This window comes from Rhinolophus sinicus, linkage group LG15 (assembly GCF_036562045.2).
Source record: "Rhinolophus sinicus isolate RSC01 linkage group LG15, ASM3656204v1, whole genome shotgun sequence".
NCBI lineage: Eukaryota > Metazoa > Chordata > Mammalia > Chiroptera > Rhinolophidae > Rhinolophus > Rhinolophus sinicus.
Window position 1 is genome coordinate 1,690,996 of NC_133764.1, and position 23,139 is coordinate 1,714,134.

At 50.7% G+C, this 23,139-nt stretch overlaps 1 protein-coding gene across 11 annotated transcripts in view; it reads right to left on the minus strand.

Moving 5' to 3' along the window:
- Positions 1–3,953: 3,953 nt before the first annotated feature.
- The window catches only part of MPRIP (myosin phosphatase Rho interacting protein), a 133,506-nt gene continuing 114,320 nt past the window's right edge, over positions 3,954–23,139 (minus strand). For 7 of the 11 annotated variants that reach the window (XM_074320837.1, XM_074320834.1, XM_074320840.1 and 4 more), the window contains 8 exons: positions 20,019–20,166; positions 19,183–19,300; positions 17,840–17,999; positions 16,670–16,789; positions 15,809–15,895; positions 15,444–15,606; positions 14,064–14,149; positions 3,954–10,811 (listed from right to left, as the gene is read on the minus strand). In XM_074320837.1, coding sequence (XP_074176938.1) covers positions 10,740–10,811; positions 14,064–14,149; positions 15,444–15,606; positions 15,809–15,895; positions 16,670–16,789; positions 17,840–17,999; positions 19,183–19,300; positions 20,019–20,166 — 954 coding nt within the window. In that variant the 3' untranslated portion in view covers positions 3,954–10,739. Of the gene's footprint in view, positions 10,812–13,510; positions 13,577–14,063; positions 14,150–15,443; positions 15,607–15,808; positions 15,896–16,669; positions 16,790–17,839; positions 18,000–19,182; positions 19,301–20,018; positions 20,167–23,139 lie in introns of all 11 variants that reach the window. The other 4 variants (XM_074320835.1, XM_019715960.2, XM_074320836.1 and 1 more) reach the window with 2 other exon arrangements.

The window sequence follows — 23,139 nt, forward strand, 5'->3', positions numbered from 1 at the left end:
TGCGGCTGCTCTGCCTACAAGTTCCTGTCCTGGCTCCCCGAGGGAGACTTGGAAAGAAGTGGGGAGGCTGGGCAGTTCCTGCATAACAGGAGTCTAGGAAACTCCTCCCGCTCCCCCCACACCCCCCCACAGGCTCAGTCCGCCTTGTGGTTTCCGGTCACGGTTGTCATTTGAACTCTGGGGCAGTGATATGGCTTGCAAACAAACCTGATGTGCAAAGTGAAACTCTTGCAACCGTGTGACTAAAAAACAAATTGTTGTGGTAGGAGTATCTGGCCTACCACTTTGCCAACCACTGGTAGGCCTTGAGTGTCTGAATGAACCAACGCAACTACGTTGTATTTTAAAGCGCTTATTGGTTCTATTGATATTTTTTTAAAGATTTTATTGGGGAAGGGGAACAGGACTTTATTGGGGAACAGTGTGTACTTCCAGGACTTTTCCAAGTCAAGTTGTTGTCCTTTCAGTCTTAGTTGTGGAGGGCGCAGCTCAACTCCTGGTCCAGTTGCCATTGCTAGTTGCAGGGGGCGCTGCCCACCATCCCTTGTGGGAGTCGAGCCAGCAACCTTGTGGTTGAGAGCCCACTGGCCCATGTGGGAATCAAACCGGCAGCCTTCGGAGTTAGGAGCACGGAGCTCTAACCGCCTGAGCCACCGGCTGGCCCTTGAATTGGTTTTTAAAGCAACTGTTTAAAAATAATACTTCACTGAGATTCAGATACAGTGGTACCTCGGTTTCCGAACGTAATCCGCGCCGGAAGACCGGTCAAGTTCTGAAACTTCGAAAACAGCCGACAGCTCGGCCTCAGGATCTTGTACTCAGCGGAAGCTGCGTGACATGTTTGACTTCCGAGGCGTGTTCGAAAACCGAAGCATTTACTTCTGGGTTTACGGCGTTCGTAAACCAAAATGTTCATCAATGGAGACGTTCGAAAACCGAGGTACTACTGTACTATAAAATTCACCCTTTAAAAGTATGCAGTTCAGTGGTTTAGTATATTAAGAGTTATGTAACCATCACCACTGTCTGATTCCAGAACACTTTCATCCCCCCAGAAAGACACCCTATCCCATCAGTGGTCACTCCCTACTCCCTCCAAACCCAGCCCCTGGCAACCACTAATCTGCTTCCTGTCTCTGTGGATTTATTTATTTGCTGTGGAGATTTCATATAAATGGGATCCAACAATATGTGGCATTTTGTACCTGCTTTCAGTTAGTATGTTTTTGAGGGCTGTTCCTGTTGTAGCATGTCACTCTTTCACCTCTTTTTATAGCTGAATAGTACAGTAGCACCTGTTGTCGAACGTCTCCATTGACGAACATTTCGCTTTACGAACTCCGTAAACCCAGGAGTAAATGCTTCGGTTTTCGAACACGCCTCGGAAGGAAGTCGAACATGTCACACGGCTTCTGCTGACCTCAAGATCCCGAGGCCTAGCGGTCGGCTGTTTTCGAACGTTTCAGAACTTGACCGGTCTTCCGGCGCGGATTACGTTTGGAAACCGAGGTACCACTGTATTCCATTGTGTGGATGTGTTACATTTTGTTTACTGATGCATCAGGTGATGGACATTTGGGTTGTTTCCACCTTTTAGCTGTTACAAATAATGATGCTGTGAACATTCACATACAAGTGGGTGGGCATACGTTTTCATTTCTGTTGAGTAAATACCTAGTAGTGGAATTATTGGGTCATGTAAGTCTGTGTAACCACTGGAGAAACTGCCAGACTGTTTTCCAAAGTGACTGCACTGTTACATTCCCATCTGCGCTATATGAGGGTTCCTTTTTTCCAGATTCTTACTAATAAAAATACCTGACTTCTTAATTATAGCCAGCCTGTTGGGAGTGAGGTGGTGACTCATTGTGGCTTTAACTTGCGCTTTCCTGACGACTAACGATGTTGAGCATCTTTTCACGTCCTTACTGGTCATTCATGTATCATCTTTGGAGAAATGCCTATTTCTGTCCTTTGCCCACTTTTTTCATTAGGTTACCTTTCTATTGTTGAATTATAAGAGTTTTTTTCTTTGTTTCTGAGCCTATGCAAATTGTTTTAGTTTCAAGTTCACGATTCTTCTGCGTGCTCAAATCTGCCTTTTAAACCCTGTAGCGGTTCCCTTGTTGAAAATCAGTTGATCATGAATGTAAAGGCTTATTTCTGGATTCTTATTTTGTTCCATTGATCTATATAACAATCCATATGCCAGCACCACACTAGCTTGATTACTGAAGCTTTGTAGTAAGTTTTGAAACCCAGTAGCATGAGTCCTCTTTATTCTTTTTTTTAAGGAGGGCAGTCACAGTGGCCCATACGGGGAAAGCACTGGCAACCTTGGTGCTATCAGCACCTGTCTCTAACCAACTGAGCTAACTGGCCACCCCTAACTTTATTCTTTTCCAACATTCTTTTGGCTATTCTGGCTCTCTTAGGATCAGCTGATCCACTTCCGCAAAAGCAGCTGGGATTTTGTGTTGAATCTGTAGATAAGCTAGGGAGTATTGCCATTCTAACAATATTGTCTCCCAGTCCATGAACATGGGATGCTTTCCATTTATTTAACTCTTTAATTTCTTTAAGTTTTGTAGTTTTTAGTATACAAGTCTTACACTTAAAAAATTTCTTTCATGTTATTGAAAATGAAATTGCTTTAATTTCAGTTTGTTCATTACTAGTATATAGAAATATAATTGATTTTTGTGTATGAATCTTCTATCTTGCAAACTTACTAGTTTTAATAGATTTCTTTTTTGTGTGGATTCCTTAGGATTCCCCCATATAAGATTATCTGCAAATACAGACAGTTTGACTTCTTCCTTTTCGACACGGATGCCTTTGTTTCCTTGCCTAATTGTTCTGGTAAGACTCTCCAGTAGTGTCGAATAGATATGGTGAGAACAGACATCCTCATCTTGTTCCTGCGCTTGGGGGAGGGGAGGGACTTTCAGTCTTTCCCCCACTGAGTATGTTAGCTGTGGGTTTTAATGGGACTTTAGCGTGTTGAGGAAATTCCCTTCTATTCCTAGTTTGTTGAGTGTTTTTATTATGAAAAGGTGTTAGGTTTCTCATATGCAAACTGATTTTTAAAATTGCACTTACATAACTTTAAAAAGTGTGTTAAAGCTGTTAGAATGCCATATTAGACCAATGTCCAAAAACTGTGTGTACATTTGAATAATTGTTTTAAATGGTTGGAAAATTACTGGACACCCTTAAACTAGAACAGCACGCTGACAATAGTTCTTTATGTCTGCACTCAGCTCTGCTCTCGCTAAGTCTTATAAATTCCATTCAGTTGACTTGTAATAGGCAGCCTTTTGTTTATCTGAATAAAATTTGGAATCTTAGTCATTTTCACCTATTTCATTCTAAAGGTTGTTGCAATATTGAAAAATATCGTTTCTTAAATTTATTTAGTGGGTCACAACAAACATTTCAAAAAATGAAATAGATTGAGACATTAGAGAATATCCTAGTAAGGGAGCATTATTTTGTGAAATTTTGGGTTGTGGTTGGGGTTGTGTGTGTGTGTGTGTATCAGATGCATTCTTTTGAAAACAAAAAGTAAAACTTTATTGTACGTAAATCTATTAGTAAATGGGAAGGTATGGGAGTTACAGTTCCTTCCTCTCATTAGTATTTCTTAGTGTCCTTTGGGCCTCCTGAAAGTTTCTATAACTGAGTTTCTATAACCTTAGATTGTGGATGTGAAATATTTCTTACTATGTGTTGCGTGTAAACATGAGAAACCGAACTTTTATGGGAAATCTGATTTTAAAATGCTGACAACTAATCCAAAACTTTAAAAATGTTGTAAAAAAAAAGCAGATAATAAAAGTAAAAACCAAAACTCCATTATAAAGCTCTACTGACCGATTGATGACTTTTGACTTAAATGCATGTTTTGCATGTCTCTCCATTAAACAAAACTTCATTCACAGCATGCAAAGGGTGATGCAAAAATAGTTTATTATGGTATAGTTTATGTAAAGTTAGGTAATATTTACAAAATAGAAATGATCAGCTACATCCATGGGACTCTAGCATGTCACACAAAGGAATAAATATTTTGACAAATACTTCAGTTGTAGTGAACTGTTACTAGAAACTTTGTTTTTAAAAAAAGCCTCAAACGAAACCATAAAATTCTTGAATTGTCAGACAGAGCGAGCAGCTTCATTGACCAGGCTCTTCTCTTCAGGGAAGACCCTGGGGCCTGGCAGAAGGTGGCCCACCCCAGGGCCTCGCTTCGGGGCGCGGCCTCAGCGCTGACTCAGCGCTGACTCCAGTGGAGCCTGGGAGGCGTGTGCTGAGTCACCGGGCTCCTCAGACCTCTGCTTTCTTCTGCATGTGACTTAGTCTGGTGAGCATTATCACTTAGCATTAGTACAGAAATTAAACACCAGTTAAAGTTATACAAGTTTGTTCTTTGAACACATATCACCTGACGGTTGAAATAATTAGCTGAGGCAGAAGTGATTGCTGTGAATTATTCCCCAACTTGTGACAACAAATTACCTGTATTTGTCACTTTTTATGTCAGCTCTCCCACCAGTTTGGCATAGTATTTTTATCTTTAGTACTGAGCTGGGACATTCACCGGTAGAAGAGAATTTTTTGAGAAAAATCACTAAGAATTGTAATTGTTGAGGAACCACTTAAGAAACTTTACATTTTATAAATATTACTTAGGAAAACCACATGAATTCTTGTCACTTAACTGGTTTGAATCCTAACGATAAATCAGTAGATATGTCGTTAATACTAAAGGTAAATTCCAAAATCCATTTTAATTGAAGTTTTGTGATATAAACATAATACAATAATTTAGTGTTCTCCATAATCTATTCCTAGCTTTCTATAAAAAAACTGAAATATGTAATACAACTAGTTGTAAAGGGGAGAAGAGCAAAGGGCGTGGGGAAACGTGAAGGCAGCAGGCGGGCTGTCCGGATCTGACCCCTTCACTGGGAGCTTCAAGTGCACCCTGGGAGGCCCCCAGGGCCGCAAGCGGAGCCCGACTGTCGTGCTTTACCCCTGAGACTTCAACGTCCTCCTGCAATGGACCATCCAATTCTGAAGTATTTTGTGACTAAATGTTACCTATTGGACAGACATATATGGTAACGTAACAGCCTTCCGAGTGTGACCCTCCGTGCTACTGCGCAACACAGCCTAAGAGCTGGGGAAAGCCACCCACTGGGCTGGACTCCGCATGTGCCTGCCCAGTACACAGACCCCCTGCCAGACTGTGTTAAACTGAGTCCCCCTCCAGGTCTCAGATTACTACGCAAAGGAGCTGGTCAACACGCAGCCACCCTGTTCCTCATTCTCTTCCTTTTCCTCCAGGACTTGAAGTGGCTCCACCAAGAACAAGAACTACAATTCTTTCAATGAAAGGCAAAATACAGGTGCAGGGTTGTCATTAGTTTAGACACTATACAGTCTTTAAAACCACTTTTCAATGACAAACGCTTTTAGAAAGTCATTAAAAACATTTCCTTACAGTGTTGGCTGGGGTTCAATCATACCCAAAGCTGTTCTTACCTTAAAAAGGGATGTGTGTATACAATCAAAAATAAAAAAGTCACAAAAACCCTATAGTAACTTCTGAGTAATATTTACACTGCTTGCTCTGAATATACCGGTTATTTTGAAGAAACACAGCTTTTAAACAGAGAAATGGGAAGCCACAGAGTGTGCTGTAACTTAAGTCGTCACACAGTCCTGTATGAACACCGAGAGGAAAGGGACCGAAGGTGGTTTAAAGAGCGTTTATTTGTGGCACACACGGGGGTGGTCTAGTGTGATTACCGACTCTGTGTCTTCTGTTGAAAAGACTTCAGAGAAGGTAGACCTCTGCCCTTTATAGAGAAATAATACTTGAAACTTACTGTTCTCAAAAGGGCAAATGAAGCTGGGTCTTTTCAGCAAAATTTGAGAGACATTGACAATATGCATTTCTATACTGGGTTTATGTCAAGTCTTCCTGTGAAAGAACCCAAAACAAGTTTTACTAACCCTCACTTTCAGCTGGTCCTTAAGTGTAAGAAGACACAAAACTGCAGGTAAGTACAACAGACCCCCGTCTCCTAAGAGCAGCGTGAGGGCTGACTGGCCCTGCCTACTGGGGAAGTGTCCCAGTGTCCTGCGACTGGTGTTGAAAACAGTGAAGGATTTGACCTTTGACCTTATCTCAGGCGAGTAAAAACACCTTTGCTAAGATCAGAAGTCTAATGTCTAAGCTGACTTTTTAGGGATTTGCTGGCATGGAAAAGCCGGATAGGACTTTGTGTACTGCTAAACTTCTAAGCATGACATTTGTAGAAAACCCACGGCAGTTCCTCAGATTCACTGATTGAGAAAGGGATGCTTTAGCTGAGCAGTCTAAGAATTCCTCGCTCCAGAATGACAAGGTAGAAGAGCCTACGATGAAAGATGGAAAACAAATGGTGTGCAAATACCTTAGTGTAAGAATCTTTAGAATAAGTAAGTTTCAGCAGCGTTCTTCCCAGCTCCTTCATAAAGGTCCACTGGAGGCTGCTGTCTCAGGGCATGAGAATTGTTTGCTACTCTCAACTGGGTGGAGAAAATGGTGGGCCAAGTTAAAATTTACTTAAAACAAATTCCTATTTAACATAAAACATTGCAGTAGCTCAATTGTCCAGGATTTGCAGCGTGTGAGATGTTTCAGATGACTGACGTTTCCACAGCAATGCAGCTTCCAATACGCCAACTTTTTCAATTCCTCCTAAGTGTAATACTATACACTTCTCTGTCCTTTTTAAAACTTTAAAAATACTTAAATTACCCCCTCCTTTTTGGTGATAAAGGGGTCACTGAATCCTGTATTTAGTTTTTGTTTTTTTTGAAACTGTGTCTATAGAGGAAAATGTTCAATTCCAAGCTTCCTCAGGACAACGATGAGCAAACTTTTATTTTCAGGAAAAATAAATGTTGATGGGTTGCATTCTTTTCACAAACTGCAAACAGCCTTGAACCCCTGGATAGTAACTGTCTTAGATGCATCGGTGAGTGAAGGCGAAGGACCTGACGTGTGGTCAGCAGACACGAGGGGTGGGTGGGAAAGCCCGCACGTCCGGCCGCAGGCCGCGGGGACCTGGGCCTAGGAGCCAGGGGGTCACACACGTGTCAGAAGAAACGTTCTCTGAGGAGAGACACTGCCTGCCAGCTCATCAGTGTAGGGAACATACCTGGGGGTGCCTGTAGTATCTTACAGCCTGTCATTTCATAGCTGGAGAAAAGGGGGCACAGGGCCAAGGCTCAGCCTCCAGGTGCCGCAGGGGGAGGGAAGAAGGCATTGTACCATTTCACCCCCAGGATGAGCTGAAAACCATTGACTTGCTAAAGGGACCACCAGGCAGCTGTGATCAAGCACTGGGTTCCATCCTCAGGCCAGAAGGCAGTGCTCCATCTACCTCTGGAGAAATAATGGCATAAATACATTCTACAAAAACATTTCTTAGGCCACCACTTTCGTTTCCTGGCCTTACTTGTCAGAATTCCTTTCATGCAGCCTCTGACAGTCACAACTGTGTGTTTTAAAAACTGCAATTCCCTCTTCCTGGGTCTGGGCTGTGCAAGGCCCGCAATGCCTAACTGTTGGGTCTGAGCAAGTGACTCCATCTGGACACGGCGGCACAGCAGGTCCCACTTAACTAGCCAGGGCCTGGGGCCTTCTGTGGCCTCTACCTCTCTGGGGGGGTGGGGGAGACTTGGAGGGAGGGGCCTCTGGTCTCATCTCCTGACAAACCCACTCATTCCGTCCATCGAGGATGGCTATCACTTCCTCCCACAAATTCATTCATTTTGACACCTTACTGCACAGCTTCCATTTCTAGTGGCGGAGTGCTGTCTGCCACCTTGCCCCCATGCCAAGGAGGACACTGGCCTTCATATCTGCTCAGGGGCTGGCCACATGCATGACAGACCTCGGACAGCAGCAAGTGGCTACGTGTGGCGTGTGCGCTGCCCTGCACGCCGCTGTCACCAACGCGGATGTTCACAAAAACTGACAAAGTCCAACTGTTTAGTTTTCCCATGAACGTCTGCCACAGCTTTCTGCAGGTGCTAGCAGATTACAAATGATCAATAAACAGTTACAGGAAAAGAATTACAACTGTGAAGAGTCGGTCCACGTTAACATTTCCCTTCCTGGGAAGTAGGGAGCCCCAGCACCTGGGCGCAGTGTCCCCCCCCACACACACACACACAGCCCCAGCCCCGAGGACCTGCCTGCACCAGTGCGAAAACCTACTCAACCTCCACATCGTTGCTTCTTCAGTAGGAAGCCGGTTGTGCTCCTCCCTGGGACGTGGGGCCTGCAGGGCGACACAGGGGACACTGTACCCCTGGGCCTGCAGTGCCAGGTGAGATTAGAAGATCTTTGCTCCGTTCTGCCCACTCGCTCCCGCTGGAGGGCGGGACTCAGCAGCAGGCAGCTCAGACCTGGTTCGGAGCCTGACAGTTGTCACTGCAGGACGCCACTCAGCAAGGCCGCGGGAGGCTGTATTCCCGGGAACCTCAAGACTGAACCAGCCCCAGGACAGCAAGTCCCGCTGTTTCTGGGGTGATGAGGAGGGGCCTTTACAAAGGCTGCGGTGACAGGTCTTCCCCAGTCTCTGCCTTCGACCCCAAATGCTGCACTCCACACACCTGTTCCCCAGGATTCCTGAGACCTCACCTCCAGGGACAAGAGAATAAAATGAATGCTCTTTTGACCCACTCAACAGCACTGTGGATTTCAAACCTTTAGTTTTAAGGCAGATGGAGCCTGTCTCCATGCTCGACCCCGGTGCAAGTCTCTGGGATGGCTGGGGGCACAGGGCTGCCTGAGGCAAGTGCCCAGACATTGCAGAGACCGGGCATGCTGAGTGCCATGGCACTCTGCCCCAGAGGACATGCGTGCTGCGTGCGACAGTGTTCTGGCGGCACGGGCCTCCGGCTCCCGAGCTTCTGTACGCTCCCATTCCGAGCACAACACAAAAAGGTGATGGGTACTTTATGAAAATGCGGCCAATCTATGTGGCGGGGGGTGTCCGGTAAGCAGATTGTTACAATCAGCTACTATTCTCTTGCTTTTAAAAACACGGTATAGTAGACAGGGAGCGCCAGGAGTGGGAAGGACTCTTACAGCTTGTGAACAGGGAAGGCTCACGCCAGAGGACAGCCACGTTCATTCCAGTGAGAAGACAGCCCCCAGGTGTGTGTCTTACATTAAACACAGCCCCGGGGGCGGGGGGGGGGGGGGCTTCTGTCTGCCTTTCCCAGGACTCTTCCCAGATGACGTGTTCACTAACTTAATCTAGGAACCCAGCAAGATTTCTACGTTTTCATCCCCATGTATCCGGGTATCCAGAGACAATCAAACGAACTCAAGCATTAACAGAGGGACAGCGTGCTCTTGGCAATAAAGCCAATGGATCAACAGACTCAGGGAGACCAGAACGAGCTCCACACATTCCACTCTCATGCCTCCACCTGCTCCGAGGCGGCAGAGCCGGTTCCCACTGGCTAGGGTTTGGTTATACTTGATCAATAGTTTTCATGAGCCGTAACAGAAACTCCAACTCAAGACATTCTTAAGAAGAGCTATAGAGTGTTTGGTGGCAGTTAAAAAAGTCTTAAACTATTAGAAAAGCCAAATTTTAGTACAGGTTTACTTTAGGTTCTCTAAACGCTGCAAGAGAACTCTCCGTATCTCAGATTAATTAAATGAGGAGAAAGAACACAAAGTAACAGGCAGTTCTCATCTGACTCCGACATCCTCTGTCCTTTCCTCTCGACTTAACACAGGGGCTTCTCTTAACCTTTTCAAAAGCAACAGGTTTCTTTTCAGAGGGATCACAGAAATGAACCTCTTCCGCCTGCGGGATTCCCTGAGGGGATTCATCATCTGCAGTTACAGTCTGAAACCCCAGGCCACAGGTCAACAAGCCAAGTAGTTATGAAACAACCGGGGTGACTGGTGGCCAAGAAAGGAGCGAGCGTAGGAAGGAATGAGAGGGGCCGGGGCTTTTGTGCAAGATTTAATAAAAAACAAACAAAAATAGGAATGGCTGCTTTCAACATTCTCCAGGCTGTGAAGTTTGCCATGATGACCTGGGCTGTGGTTCCCAGATGGATCCGTGGAACAAATACAACACACTGGCCTGCTCCCAAGCCCAGAGGTGGTGAGTCAAGGTCAGAAGCCACGCCCCTCGCCCTGCTCCCCCAGCTCCTGCCACAGGCTTGTGAGCTGTCAGTGCAGGGATCAGGCAGAAGCACATCCCCATGGCTTGTCCTCTCCAAGTGACCCAGTGCGCAGGGCTCGGCCCGGCCCGATCCCACGGAGCACCGGCGAGACGGAGCTAGCTTATCGACAGGCGGCCGGGCGGGCGTAATACTGACAGTGAGTGAGACAGTGAGCGAGCGAGTGCCGCGGTGGCGGCCGGAAGGGATTCCTGCGGGCGCAGCGGGCCCCCCAGCCCCCACTGCTTGGCTTATTTTAGAATACCACGGAAAAGAAAGCCTGGATAAAGACAACAGGAGGTCGGAATCAACATAGCAGGGAATGGTGTGAACAACCCATAAACCAGTCTCTCATGCATCCATACCCACAGTTAATGACAATAATGACAACAATAATAATAAAAAATGAAGATACAGACGAAAAGCAGTGTTGGGCTGTGCTGCGCAAGCTGGGAGGGTGTGTGTTCACGCTGAATGGGACACAGCTAGTCTTTCTTCAAGTCCCTGGATTCAAAGAGCTTCAAGCGTTCTTGCACTGTCAGGCCTTCCTTCAGACTCTGGGAGGAGAGGAGACAGACAGACAGACAGACAAACGGTTAAAGACCAGGCCTAATGCGGGGTGCAGTTTGCAGTCAGAGGCAGAGAGGTGGGGGGAGGCTCCTCAGAGATTAGTGGGGCATGCTAAGGAGAGAGCCGTCTCCTGGGAAATGGGGTTATCTGGATGAAAACGGAAACAAATCAGAGAAACAAGACCATGTGTGCAAGAAGGTGAATTCCGAGCTTAGGGCTCTTTAGACAAGCAGCGATCAGACCGATTCAGCCAGGAAAAGAAGACTGTGCCAAGAACTCGAAAACCGCCCATCTACATCTTCTCCCGAGTGGGGACCTGCCCACGTGGGGTTCGCTTGCAACTATTACCTCACGCGGGACCAGCCTCCCTGCTCCCCGGATGTGCCTGGCGGCATCTGCTGCCCTCAGACCCGTTCTCGGCCTTCCCTGACGAGAAACCCTGTTGGGTTTACTGTTACGGGGACTCGGGAACATGTCAACATATCTACTCCAATTTCCAGAATGTAAAACTGATACTCTGTTCTTGTGGGACCCTGGGCAAGTTTCAATCTGTGTGTCTCGAGATGAATGACACTTTACTAACCGGGGGACAGTGTTTCCCCTTCATCTTAGAGGCTCCCCCTAAAGACTGAATTTCTGGATGAGAAGAGGAACATCCATCACTTAGAGGACGACCGGGGTGGGTGGGAGTCCAGCTCCGGCAGGGACAGGCCTGGCTCCTGAGTCACTGTCTCATGTCCATGGTTTAAGTCTTAACATCAGACTCAGAGCTGCCAGTGTCCCCAGCTTGCACGTGCTAGAGCTGATAAAGGCACAAGCGTCACTAAGACACGCACAACTCAAGGCTGGCCCCAGGGCACAGACCTGGTGGTTATGTCCATTTCAGCCCCAAATCGGAGCAGCTGGTCCTGGGGCCGCGAGAGCCCAGCCTGACGCTTCAGAGCGGGAGTTTGTGGGCCTGTGGCCCCAGCTGCCTCCAAGGTGTGAGGGAAGTGGGGTGGGCCCTGCTGTTCCCCCAGCTTCACCCATAACAGCTCACTTGCTTTTGGTACCATAGGTCTGTGTGTGTGTAAATGAATAGAACTTTTTTTTTTTTTTTTAAATAATGGGTTCTTCTGCTAACCTTTCTGAAACTCACTCCAGGTGGACCTCCACGTAAGCATGTGGTTGGGTCACTTCTGAAGCTTGTCACTGAGTAGGTCGGACGATGGGGGCCCGTCCACACCCCACTCCAAACCGCACTGTCCCTTACTGCACACAATGACCTCAAATACTCTTGGGTCTCTCTTCCCACGTGCTTCCGGTCAGGAGCTGCCGTGTCAGCCTGACACAGGTGCTGGGCCCGTGTGGCCACGCTGCAAAAGGGCCCGGCCCACAGGCAGGCCCCGCCCCACACCCCATGGCTGTCCTAGCTGGGGACTTTCCCGAGACACAGCAGTGAGTGCCACTCCTGAGAGCCGAGGGACGGCGAGTGTCCTGCCTCTGGGTGTGCACCTGCTATGCGCTGGCAGACACCTCGAGGGACAATCCCTGTTGTGCTCAGGGACAGGCAGCCAGGGAGCAGGGCGACGAGGGGCAGCCCACCCAAGGCTACAGCAGGCCCACGCACTGCCGCCCACTCCAGCAGGAAACAGCTCCACCCGTGTGCAGCCAGTGAAGGGCCTTCCGTGCAGCCGCTCCCTTGGGGCTCATTCCTCCCACGGCCAGTCTGCACCAGGCACCTCGGGGACCCCACACTCACTACCAGACGGGCGCCTCCAGGAGGACTCTGGGGGAACGTTCTCTGGTCGCAACCCCAGAAAAGCCGCCCTGTTCTTAAGCAACAAACTTGCTTTGACTTGGTGGAGCTGAGACTTTCTATCCTTTTGAGTGAGGGATGATGCAGAAACAACAGAAATGAAATAGAAACCTCTACATATCAGATCTCATGTGAAAAGCATCAATGTCAGGTTCAGTTTCTAAACAATGTCACTCCCCTTCTTCTCGTGGGGGTGGGGCTGTCACCACACGCAGTGAGGGAGAGCGCAGCACCCCCTGGAGCGGGGGGGGGGGGGTACTCGCTGAGAGGCTTCCCGGGCCCGGCCAAGCTGGCATCACAGCAGCTCCCTGAGGACACCTGCGAGGTCTCGCTCTTCCTACCGGGCAGTGCCCCGCACACCAAGGCCTTTCTTCCTCTATAGGAAACATGGCTGTGCCTGACACCTTTCTCTCTACTTTGACTCCCGCAGACAAAACCTCTTGTGACGTGTTCCTCCCGAGCTACGCCCATAGGCAGGCGCCCTGAACACCCTGGCTCGGCCCTGCCTGGCCTGTGAACTGGGCGGGGCTTCTGCAGCAATGGGAGACTACTTGTCAGGGCCACGGGGTGTCTGTCTCACCCGCGTCTTGACAGAGGGCAAGAGGGGTCCCCCAGAGCACATGGAGCGCACAGAGCATCCGACATGCACGCTGACTGGGCCTGTGTGCACCTGAGATCAGGGCTCAGCTGTGGTAAGAGGTTATAGTGCCAGGTACCTCCCCAGAACAGGTTAATGAAAGTTTACTTGGATTTGCGTATGTGCTTCCGGAGCAGCATGAATTAAATCAAGTCAAAATGAAACAAGGAGCTGCTATGGGGGTGTGAGAAGTGCATGCAGGTAGCACCCCGTCGAGGGCGGCAGGTGGCTGGGTGGTGAGAGGTGTTTACCTACATGACAGGGGACCTGGAAGCGGGCTGGTTTCAGTTATCCCATGAGACCTGCTCAATTACAGACTGTCAGAGGAAAGAGCAAAAAATAAGACACACACACAATAAATCCTGAACGTAGCATCTGTCACTCCCCGCCCTGCCCGCCCTCCCCACGGAGTGGCGCGCAGGGGGCAGGGCACGTATGCTGGGGTCTGCAGGGAGCTTCCTCTCTCGAAGGCAGCCGGCTTCAGTACCACACTAAGGACGTGCAAGGAACAACAGACCGAGCGGGGCTGGGCCAGAAGGCGAGTGGGGTGCAATTCCCTGCAAACCCTGCTTTTCGTGGGCCTGGCCCTTCAATTGCCACTGTCAGGAGGTGGTTCCACTGTTGCATGGAGGTGACACGAAGCTCGAAGCCACCAGAACTGGCCCAGGAGGGTTAAGTGTGTGGGGCCAAGCTCATTCTGGGACCCTGGAGACCTGCCACCGCTGCCTGTACTGGGCCTTCACCCCTGCCCCTCTCCCCAATGTCTGGGAGCCCCACATACCTGGGGCCAGACCCCAGGCTCACCTTGGACCTGATGTTTCTGAGTTGCCGGCTGACACAGGATCTGTCTTTCTTCAAGAAGTCAGGATTGCTTTTAGATTTCATTATATCTGAAGGAACAAACAGACCCATTACTTTGTTTCTAAAACGCTCTGGAACTAGAGTGAATGTTTCAAAATTTCCCAAGCTGATTGTCCTCACCACACACTTAGGACATTTTCTTAAACAACATAAAGGGAACGCAAAGCCAATAACCATGAAACATACTAGGCCTTTTCTGGAGCGGCCCAAAGCACAGAACTGGAGGATGTCTGCGTGGGGGGCACTTGGCCAGGTCTCCGGTCGGGGCCTGACCGCAGCAAAGCCGTGCTCTCTCTGGGGTGGGAGGGGCCTGGACAGCCCCCCCTGGGGCTGCACCTCATCTGCTGAGCAGCCCATCCTACCCCCGTCCTTCCTGAGAACCCAGGGCTATGATAAAACGAGGGAAGACCAAGTCCTACTCCTCACCCGTGGGGACAGCCACCACCAATGGCCTGGCGTACAGTCCTTCCCACTCAAACAAATACACGCCGGGCCACACTGTGTGTACGGTGGGTGGCGTTGTTCAAACTTAATATATTTATTGAGCTCTGTTCATGTCAAAACAAAAATATCTACCTGATGTCATAGTTTCAACAACCCTCCGTTTGATGCAAATAAATTGTTTAGGTGCAATCAGTCTTTGCTTCTAAGTGCTAAGTTCTTTGTTTGCACATTTCTATGCACCTGTTTTTTTCAGAAGTTAAACTGGTAGGTCACAGGATGTACGCATCCCCCCCAATTGTAAGCCTTCCTCTCTGGCTGTCTCCTGGCTCCCCTCACTGCTTCACCCACCCAGAGTTAGTCTATAGTTGCATTTTAAATTTTGCTCCATACTGCCTCATTGCCTTCCAGAAAGACCCTTATCCTCTGAACAGCAATGCAAATGATTTTCTGTCCACCTATCCGTCAATACTGCCGTACCACTAATCCTGGGCTAGCGGACAGAAAAAAGTTGCATTTTTTGGGTATCAGCGAGCTAGCACATCGCTTCCTCCCTGGCCCCTTCCCCCACGGCCTCCTGTAGATTTTATGGTGAAACTCCAGGACCAAGCAACTAGTGGGAGCCACTTTTACCAAACTATTGAGTCTTAAGGAAAACAGAAAAATGCAACCTGCCACTAATATGAAACCAGACGCCGATGGTGTGGTTTTCCCTCAAAGCAATCAGCACCGGGCCGCCACCAGCCACTCTAGGGACCTGCGAGCCCCGACCAGTGCCCCTCTCGCTGTTCTCTGTGAGGAAACAGGAGTCTAAAGACAGACAGGGATTCCACTGCTTTGAATGAAGCCCCTGTAACGCCTGCCCAATCCCCACGAGCTCACCATATCCTGACACGGGGGTGTTCTCAGGGGACTTTTCACCCAGGGCTTCCGTGGCTGCTTTCAGCTGCTCTTTCAATCTGCTGATGTCACAGTCGGCCTTTGCTCTCACAATGCTGAGCTCCGTGTAGATGTCTTTGTACTTGTCACTAGCATACTTCTTGTCCTTGGGGGTGGAAGGACAGAACAAACAGTGGTTACAGCCAGGCGAGGCGCTCTGTCTTCTGGGGAGTGACCGGGGAGTGCCACCCACAGTGGAAGAGGCAGGTTGACCCTGGACTTGCAAAGGCAGGAAGGAGACACAGTTCTGCAGTTGTGGCGACACGTGTCCCTCGCATCCCCGTCCGCCCTATGGGACGTGCCCTTACCCGCAAAGCCGTCTGCAGCTCATCCTTGAGAGAGCTGATCTCCTGTTTCAGGTACTGTATTTCTGATTCCTTGACTCGTAATAAGACCTAGAACGAGAGAGCAATTAGGTAGGGATCGACATTCAGGAGCAAAGGGACTTCCAGAGTCTTGAAAGCAAGGACTGCGAGCCGAGCAGAGAGCTGCCCCGCACACGGGCGCGCAGGCTGCTCCCTCCCCTCCTCCCCGACACACAGACTGTAAGCACCGCTGGCTGCAGCCCCGCACGCCTCAGTGCCCTCCTCCTCGGCTGGGGCCCTGGCAAGCTGCGGCTGTGCCCGCGGAGGTGCCCACAGAGCTGACCTCTGAGGCTTTGAAACTCACTCTGCCTCTCCCACATCTTTTACCAGGAGAGAGTTTCGTGACGAAATTTTAATTGAATGGGAAGAAATCTAAGTGCTTTCATAAAAGGGCATCTTATACATAAAAGTCAATCATTTGGACTTAAGATGAACCTCCCTGATCCGAGTAAGATCAGGGAGTTATAGGATCTCCAGCAGCCTCAGTGTCCAAACAGTTATGAAATGTTTCATTGTCGGTGGTGTTTGTGGTGGCAGATGCAGGGAAGGAGGGGAGGCGAGTGAAGGTGGGGGTAAAGGTTCCTGCAGCCTCTCACGGGATCTCCACTTCTGCCGTGGGCTCTAGGTTTGCCTGGCAGCTAACCGTTCTCTTTTGCTGTCCTGGGGTGAATTGGGTCTTTCCATGTTCTTTCCCTCTTGCTATCTCCAGATCTCATCCCTGTAATGACTCTGCAAGCTGGGGACCACCCTTGGTCCCCACTTGGGGCTTGTGCGGTGCAGAGGGGGCCTGGCTCCGAGCAGTACCTCCAACTCATAGGCATCCTTGCCCTGCGTGAGAGGTGAGCCCGCAGCCTCTCCACTGGCGTCCCCAGTCAGCAGTGTTCGTAACCGTGCGATCTCCGCAGCCAGGCGGTTGTTCAGCTCCTGGGGGACAGAACGACAGAACGGAGACGCTCAACAGAACTGCTCGGGGGCGGCAATTGTACAGCGCAAGCAGGAGAGGCTGTTTCTCACAGCACCAGGCAGACGCGGGTGGGCACACGGGTCCACGGCCTGCTCTGCGCACCGTCGTGCTTGAGGTTTAGCGTGTGCAGGTGTCACCGCCTGCTGTTTACACCCCTGGCCAAAGCCATTTATGTGGGCTAAGTGTCTGTAGAATTGTGTGTGCAGGATTACATAATCCTTCTTACATTTCTGTCACCATAACTAATGTTAAGCTGTCCCATGGTCTTCCCACTTGAGTCCCTACAGAACTAGGCCCTCTTGCCACCCTCCCCGCATACTTTCTATACCTTCTTTCCAACTGACAGATGGTCATCTTAGGCCACCGCAGTGACAAGTGGAACCCGTCCTGCCGGAGCACCCTCCACGGGGTGGCTGTGGGCCCACGGAGCCTCGGGCCTGAACCAGGCCCCCATCTGTCTGCTCAGGGAGGACGAGCAGGTGGTCACAAGGACGGTGGACCAATCTGGTACCACAGAGATGCTTTCATCAAACTAAACCTAACTTTGAGCCTGCCCACTAGCCAGGATTTTAAATGCACTCCAGTTTTCTGAGGAGCAGGCAAATTCTGAGAATTCTCTGACAAAAATAAATGTAAGCAGTGCCTGTTCCTGACTGGGAGACGGTTGCACATGGTGCTAGCCTTGGTGATGGGGGTTGGAATGGGTGCGATGACCCTCCCAGGCCTTGCCCAGCAACGACGGAGTAAAAAATCAGAGATATCCAGGAGAAGAAACCGAGACATTCAGAATCTCCAAAAGAGCTGGAGCCACAGTAACTCCATGTATGATCAGTTGGTTTCTGCAGCCTGGTGGCCACAGCCCCACCATCTGCTGTGAGTTTCTGTCAACACATTGGAAGATGTCACATATTGGGGAGGTGCCTGCAGATCAGGGGGCCCCTCCGTGGGCCCAGGGATTTTCGGGGCCACCTTGAGGGTGAGGCCTGCTTCCCACTCCAGCACGGGCTCACCTGATTGTGGGCGTTGAGCTCCTGGTTCTCGCGCTGGCACTGCCGCAGGGCCTGCCGCTCGGCCTCCAGTGCCTGGGCCAGGTGGGCGTTTTCCAGGCACTTCTGGGAGTACTGCTCCGACAGGACCTCCAGCTCCCGCTGCACTGACTGCAGCTCCTCCCTGGGGAGAGGGCACCACTCAGTGCTACCCCCCCACAGGCCAGGCAGCCAAAGGATTGTGGATCCCCACTGAGACTCGGGGGAGGATGAGACAGCAGAAAGAACTGAGGGACAGAAAGCAGGCCCACGCATTCTATTGTCTGTGTGCACACAGCTGAATAAGGGAAAACTGAAAAACACACTTCAGGTTTATAGAAACCCACCCTGTGTCCTTCCTAGTCCTCTCTGTAGTAGCTTAATAGTGCCACAGGCAAAACTTCTCTCATGACCTGAGGAGAACATTCACTCACTGGTACCAAAACACATGTCCTGTTTCTGAGAGAAATCAGACTTGCAATTTATTTTCAGCACTAACTTTTGAGGTGATCTGTTTCGTGACTCAGTGCCAGGCTCTATTCACACAGAAAATCAGAGCCCTGGCCCCCCTGAGAAGGGCTGTTTCTCCCACCGGTGAAGCCAAGAACCAGGGGTCTCAGGGCGAGCCGACCAGGCCCGGGCCCTGTCACCCCTGCAGGTGAGAGGAGTGTGACTGCACAGGACGCCGCCAGCCTGGCCCCGGCCCTGACTATACTGAATGGGAGCCCTGGAAGAGGCAGGGACCCCAATTCTTTTATGGTGCAAAGACCCCAGTAAAGGCTAGCTCTGCATGGCTCTCCCAGCGGCCAGTTCAAGGGCTCCCAGTGGCGTAGCTGTGCTGAGGAAAAAGTGAGTAGCTGAGCTGCTATCTGCCTTTCAGTCTCTGGCCTATGCAAACAGAACCAGCGTACATGCTTGTTGAAAACGTAGGGACTGTGTCCGCCTCGGCCACGCACAGCCATGAAGCATCAGGCGTCAGGCTCTGGACCAGATTCCCTCCGCCTGCGCTACTGCGGCCGCAGCAGCTGGAGAACCAATTCCAGAAATGGCTGGAGATCTGTCCTGAAGAATGGTTAGTAGTTATGCAATTTCCTTTGCTGCGTCTTCTCTAGATTTTAGTGATTAGTTTGTGGGTGTGTCAGTAACAGGAAGCCCACTTGGGCCACGAGAGCTGGCGGCTACTGACCCTCGGACGGCACTCAGCCCCTCAGGGAAGAAAGCTCTGAGCGGCTCAGTGCCGTGAGCCCCCAGCACTGCCACCCTGGGACCCGCATCGCTGTGGCTCCGACAAAGGCCCGTGCCCCACGCGAGGCCAGAGGCTGACTCACAGGTACTGCCGCCGCAGGGCCTCGATGTCCGAGTTCACGCTGCTGATCTGCGACCGCTGGCTCTTCTCCAGCTCACGTTCCATCTCCTCTCGGTGGGCATTCTTCATGGCTTCGATGGCTGCAGGCAAGGACATGGCCATCAGCACCGAGGAGCTGGGGGGCCAGACGGACAGCAGGAAGCGACGGCTCCCCACTGTCCACGCTCAGGCTGGCCTCTCCCAAGCCCACTCTCCGAGGTAGACGTAGGCCAGGAGAATTCCCAGCAAACTCTCCCCACAAACGGATGCAGTGCATTTGTTCTTTTGACGTTTGATGAAAATCAAACTGATTAAATAAATGTCAATGTTAAATTCAAGCATGAATTTGTAAAACAAAAAAGCTTTCAGCTTGGTATGTTTCCTTCCTGGGGACTCAGGGAATAAGCCACGTAAAGAATGATTACATACAGAAGGGCAACACCAAACCAAAGGTGCTGGGCTTCCTCGGGGAAGAGTATCGACTCTGTGACTTTTTTCAGAACCTTTGTGCTCTCACGTTATGGGGCACTTCTGGCAGGTCTTCTGCGGACAGGGCTCTGTCAGAGGGAAATGCCACCGATGGGACGGCGGGGCTGGAGAGCCTCTCAAGCGAAGCTGGGTGGATTGCTGGTTGCAGAGAGGGCTCCTAAAACCAGCCTTTTCAATTCCCAGAGAGCTGTCACAGAAGAATTCCCTCGGAGAATGCTGCTTAAATCTCAGCCGAGAGGCTAGTCATTACTCTGGGCCGCACATGCAGCACAGGAAAAGTCTGCCACCTGCCCTGCCCTTTGGGTGAAGCAGCCACCATGCAGCGCCCACCTGAGATGGTGGCCGCGGTCTCCTCTGCCAGGAGACGGTCCTTCTCTTCCCGCAGCTTCTCCAGTTCCCGCTGGTGCTGCCTCTGCAGGTCTTCGATCTTCTTCTGGTGCGTTTCCTCCATTGCCGCAAACCCTCGCTCACATGTCGCCTGCGAGACGCAAAAGGGGCTTGATTAGCTTCCTTGCCTCTAAGTGGGGCGTCCTGTTTAACTAACAGCCAGCAGTCCTGCCTGCTCCAGGCTCAATGGTAAAGAACGCACTCTCTGAAGGTGAGTGGAGCCAGTGGGGCGCCTGACACTGTCTGCAGACTGTCGCTGATGCTACTGGACATTTTATGCCAGCAGGGAAATTAGAAAAGGGTGTTTCCACCTATAAATTCTGTCTATTTCTGTAACTGCTCTGAATCCCGTGGAGTTGCTATTGCGGGTGGGAAGCGGTTGCAGGGGAATTTGAAACAGCCAGTCCTGGACCTTGCTAGAACTGCTGCCAGGTAGGACAGGAGGGCGAGAGCAGCGAGGGAAGGTGCAGAGGCTGGCTGTGGCGGCTGAGTGCTCTAGCTTGCGGCACGTCTCAAACCAGGCATTTTACAACCATTCACGAGTCTGTCAGCTGTAGGGAACCCAGGGGCCCGGCCCTGCCACTAACCAGATGGCCACCCTCACCTGTCATTGAACACTCGACTACATGAGCTCTTCCCTGCCAGCTTGCATCTTCCTTCTTCTTTGGAAGGACTACAAAGAGGGGCGCTAATTAACTGACTTTACTACGTGGACCGAGACACAGAACTGCTCCCCAAACTTGTCTACGCCTTGTCACAACCTGGGCTGCTTTATCACAGGACGTAAGTGCAATGGAAGGACAGGCACGTCCTAAGAATGGACCAAACCACCCCCCACAGCTACACTAGGAAACCTGGGCCTGGCTTATCAGAGCTGCTCTTATCAACAGGGCAGGAAAGTGTGCCACACAGACGCAAGGGGTGGTATGCGCTGCTGCTTTGTGCAGACACAGACTTTCTCTCTAAATGTCTTGCAAGATCTGTTTCTGAACAGGGATCAGACCTTTCAGCAATATTAAAGAACTGGAGAATGTGGCTGTTACATTCCAAATCTAAGTGTAGCTGGGCTCCCCGCTCCCAACCCTGAACTATCAGGTCAGTCGTCTTGCACATGGATTCAGGAAAGAATACCAAGAAACCAACGACCATTTTGGGTGTCTCTGAGCCCCCACAGTAATTGCGAGGCCTTCCTGAGGTCTTCCATTTAGTCTTTCAAAACTCATGGTCAGTGTGGACTTCACAGCAACACATTTGCTGCACTGGGCAAATGGCCTTAACTGTTGTCCACCATGAACTAGGCATTCCTCCCCGCCAAAGCCCGTCTGGAAGCTGGTGCTCTCCTTTCACCGCCCTCACTCCCCAGGCCGGCTGGAGAAATGCTAGTGCTGTGGGCTGCCGGCCACTGGCCCGCTCTGACCCCCCGTCTTCCCTCCCACGAGCTATTCACACATGGCTCCTGGGTTCACACATAGCTAGTAGATCTTGTAAGTATCAGCTTGATTGGAGTGCTTTAGAATATTTAAAGAATCAAAAATCTTCCTACAGAAACTCGGAGATATCTTTAACGACTGGTTGCTTCCTTAAAGAACATGTGTGTTAGAAAATAACTTGTAAACAGGTTTTAATTTTTAAGCCAATAATCCTTGGGATCAATACAAGTTCCTCACTGGCTACTGTGTAGAGTCATGAGGAAATGCGCCAGCCTATGGCTGTGGTAAAGGGGCCCACACCCGTCTCCCTGACCCGGGCAAAAATCGACACAAAGTAAGAGGATTCGCTAGGCCCCTCACCAGTGCTGCTGGGTTGTAATTTCTGTGTGTCTCAAGGGGGTCAATGAGAACACCACGGACCTGTATCGCCGCTGGGGGACACTGGGCCCCAGCACCACCACAAGGCGTTTTCTCCTTTCTGATGTCTTGCACACGGGTGGTGCGATGTCACCACTTTGGCCAGAGCCTTATCTGTGCCCCGCTGACTGACACGGGGGCTGAAGTCGCCTCGCCGTGCAGGTTCTGATGGAGCAGACGGAGCAGCTCACTGTGGTGGGCAGGGGGTACCCAGGCCCAGTGAGCGAGGGGAGTGTGTGCACCCACACACCTGCCGCAGACCTGCAGGGTGGCAAGGCGGGCACAGGGAGACAGTGTTTGCACACCTGGCCATCTGAACGCTGCGCTCACGTGCACTGACCGTCACCGGGGGCACAATCTCAGCACTTTTGGAAAATGGCCCTTGAAGCTCTCTCACAATTCGTAATGGTTTCCTAAAGGTTTTGACTGACTTGGGACTAGAAGAGAGAAGGCCTGTCGACCTGAGTGCTTGTCTTTGGCCCGCGGGCTGTCACCATACAGAGGGAAATAGTATGCTAACAGAGCACATTTCTCTCTTCTTCTAGAGCTAGAGGGACAAGCTGCTAGGAAACAAGACCGGGCATCCTGCCGCACGGCAGCATTAGCGCCACATCTGGCAGCGGCAGCAGCTGCAGCAGAGCAGCCACTGCAGCCTGGGAGTCAGCTCAGTGCTGCACCAGGGAGGCGTCCGCTCAGCAGAGGCCCGACTGGGGGCTGAGGGCTTGCGAAGCGCCGGGGCGTTTACGGGGTGTAGCGCCAAGGCATAGGGAGCAGCTCAGGGGAAATTCTGGGTGGCCCTGTGCGCACACAGTCGTCTGGTTACGGAGGGGTTGGACGAGCAGCTGGACTGCTTCACGCAGCCCAGTGCCCGTGGGCCTGGGCCCGGGGCCTGAGTATTCTGCCTAATGAAGCGGAGTGTGAAACGGGGTGGGGTGTGGGGCACAGTGACAGGAAAAGGTCCTGAGAAGGAGCACCAGCAGCTGAAAGCTGTGCTCAGCAGAAAAGCCCTTCCTCCTGGTACAGAACGCCCGTGAAACGCCAGTTCCCCAGAGTTGGGACAAGAGTGACTCCCGACACTGCCTGCAAATATTCTTTTGGGTACCCCAAGTCTGCTCTCTTAGGACAGCTAGGAGATGGCCCAGCTGACGGGCTGCCTCTGGCCTGTCTCTCCTGGGCACGTCTCACGTTTGGGTCTGCACCAGCCTGGAGGTGGGCTC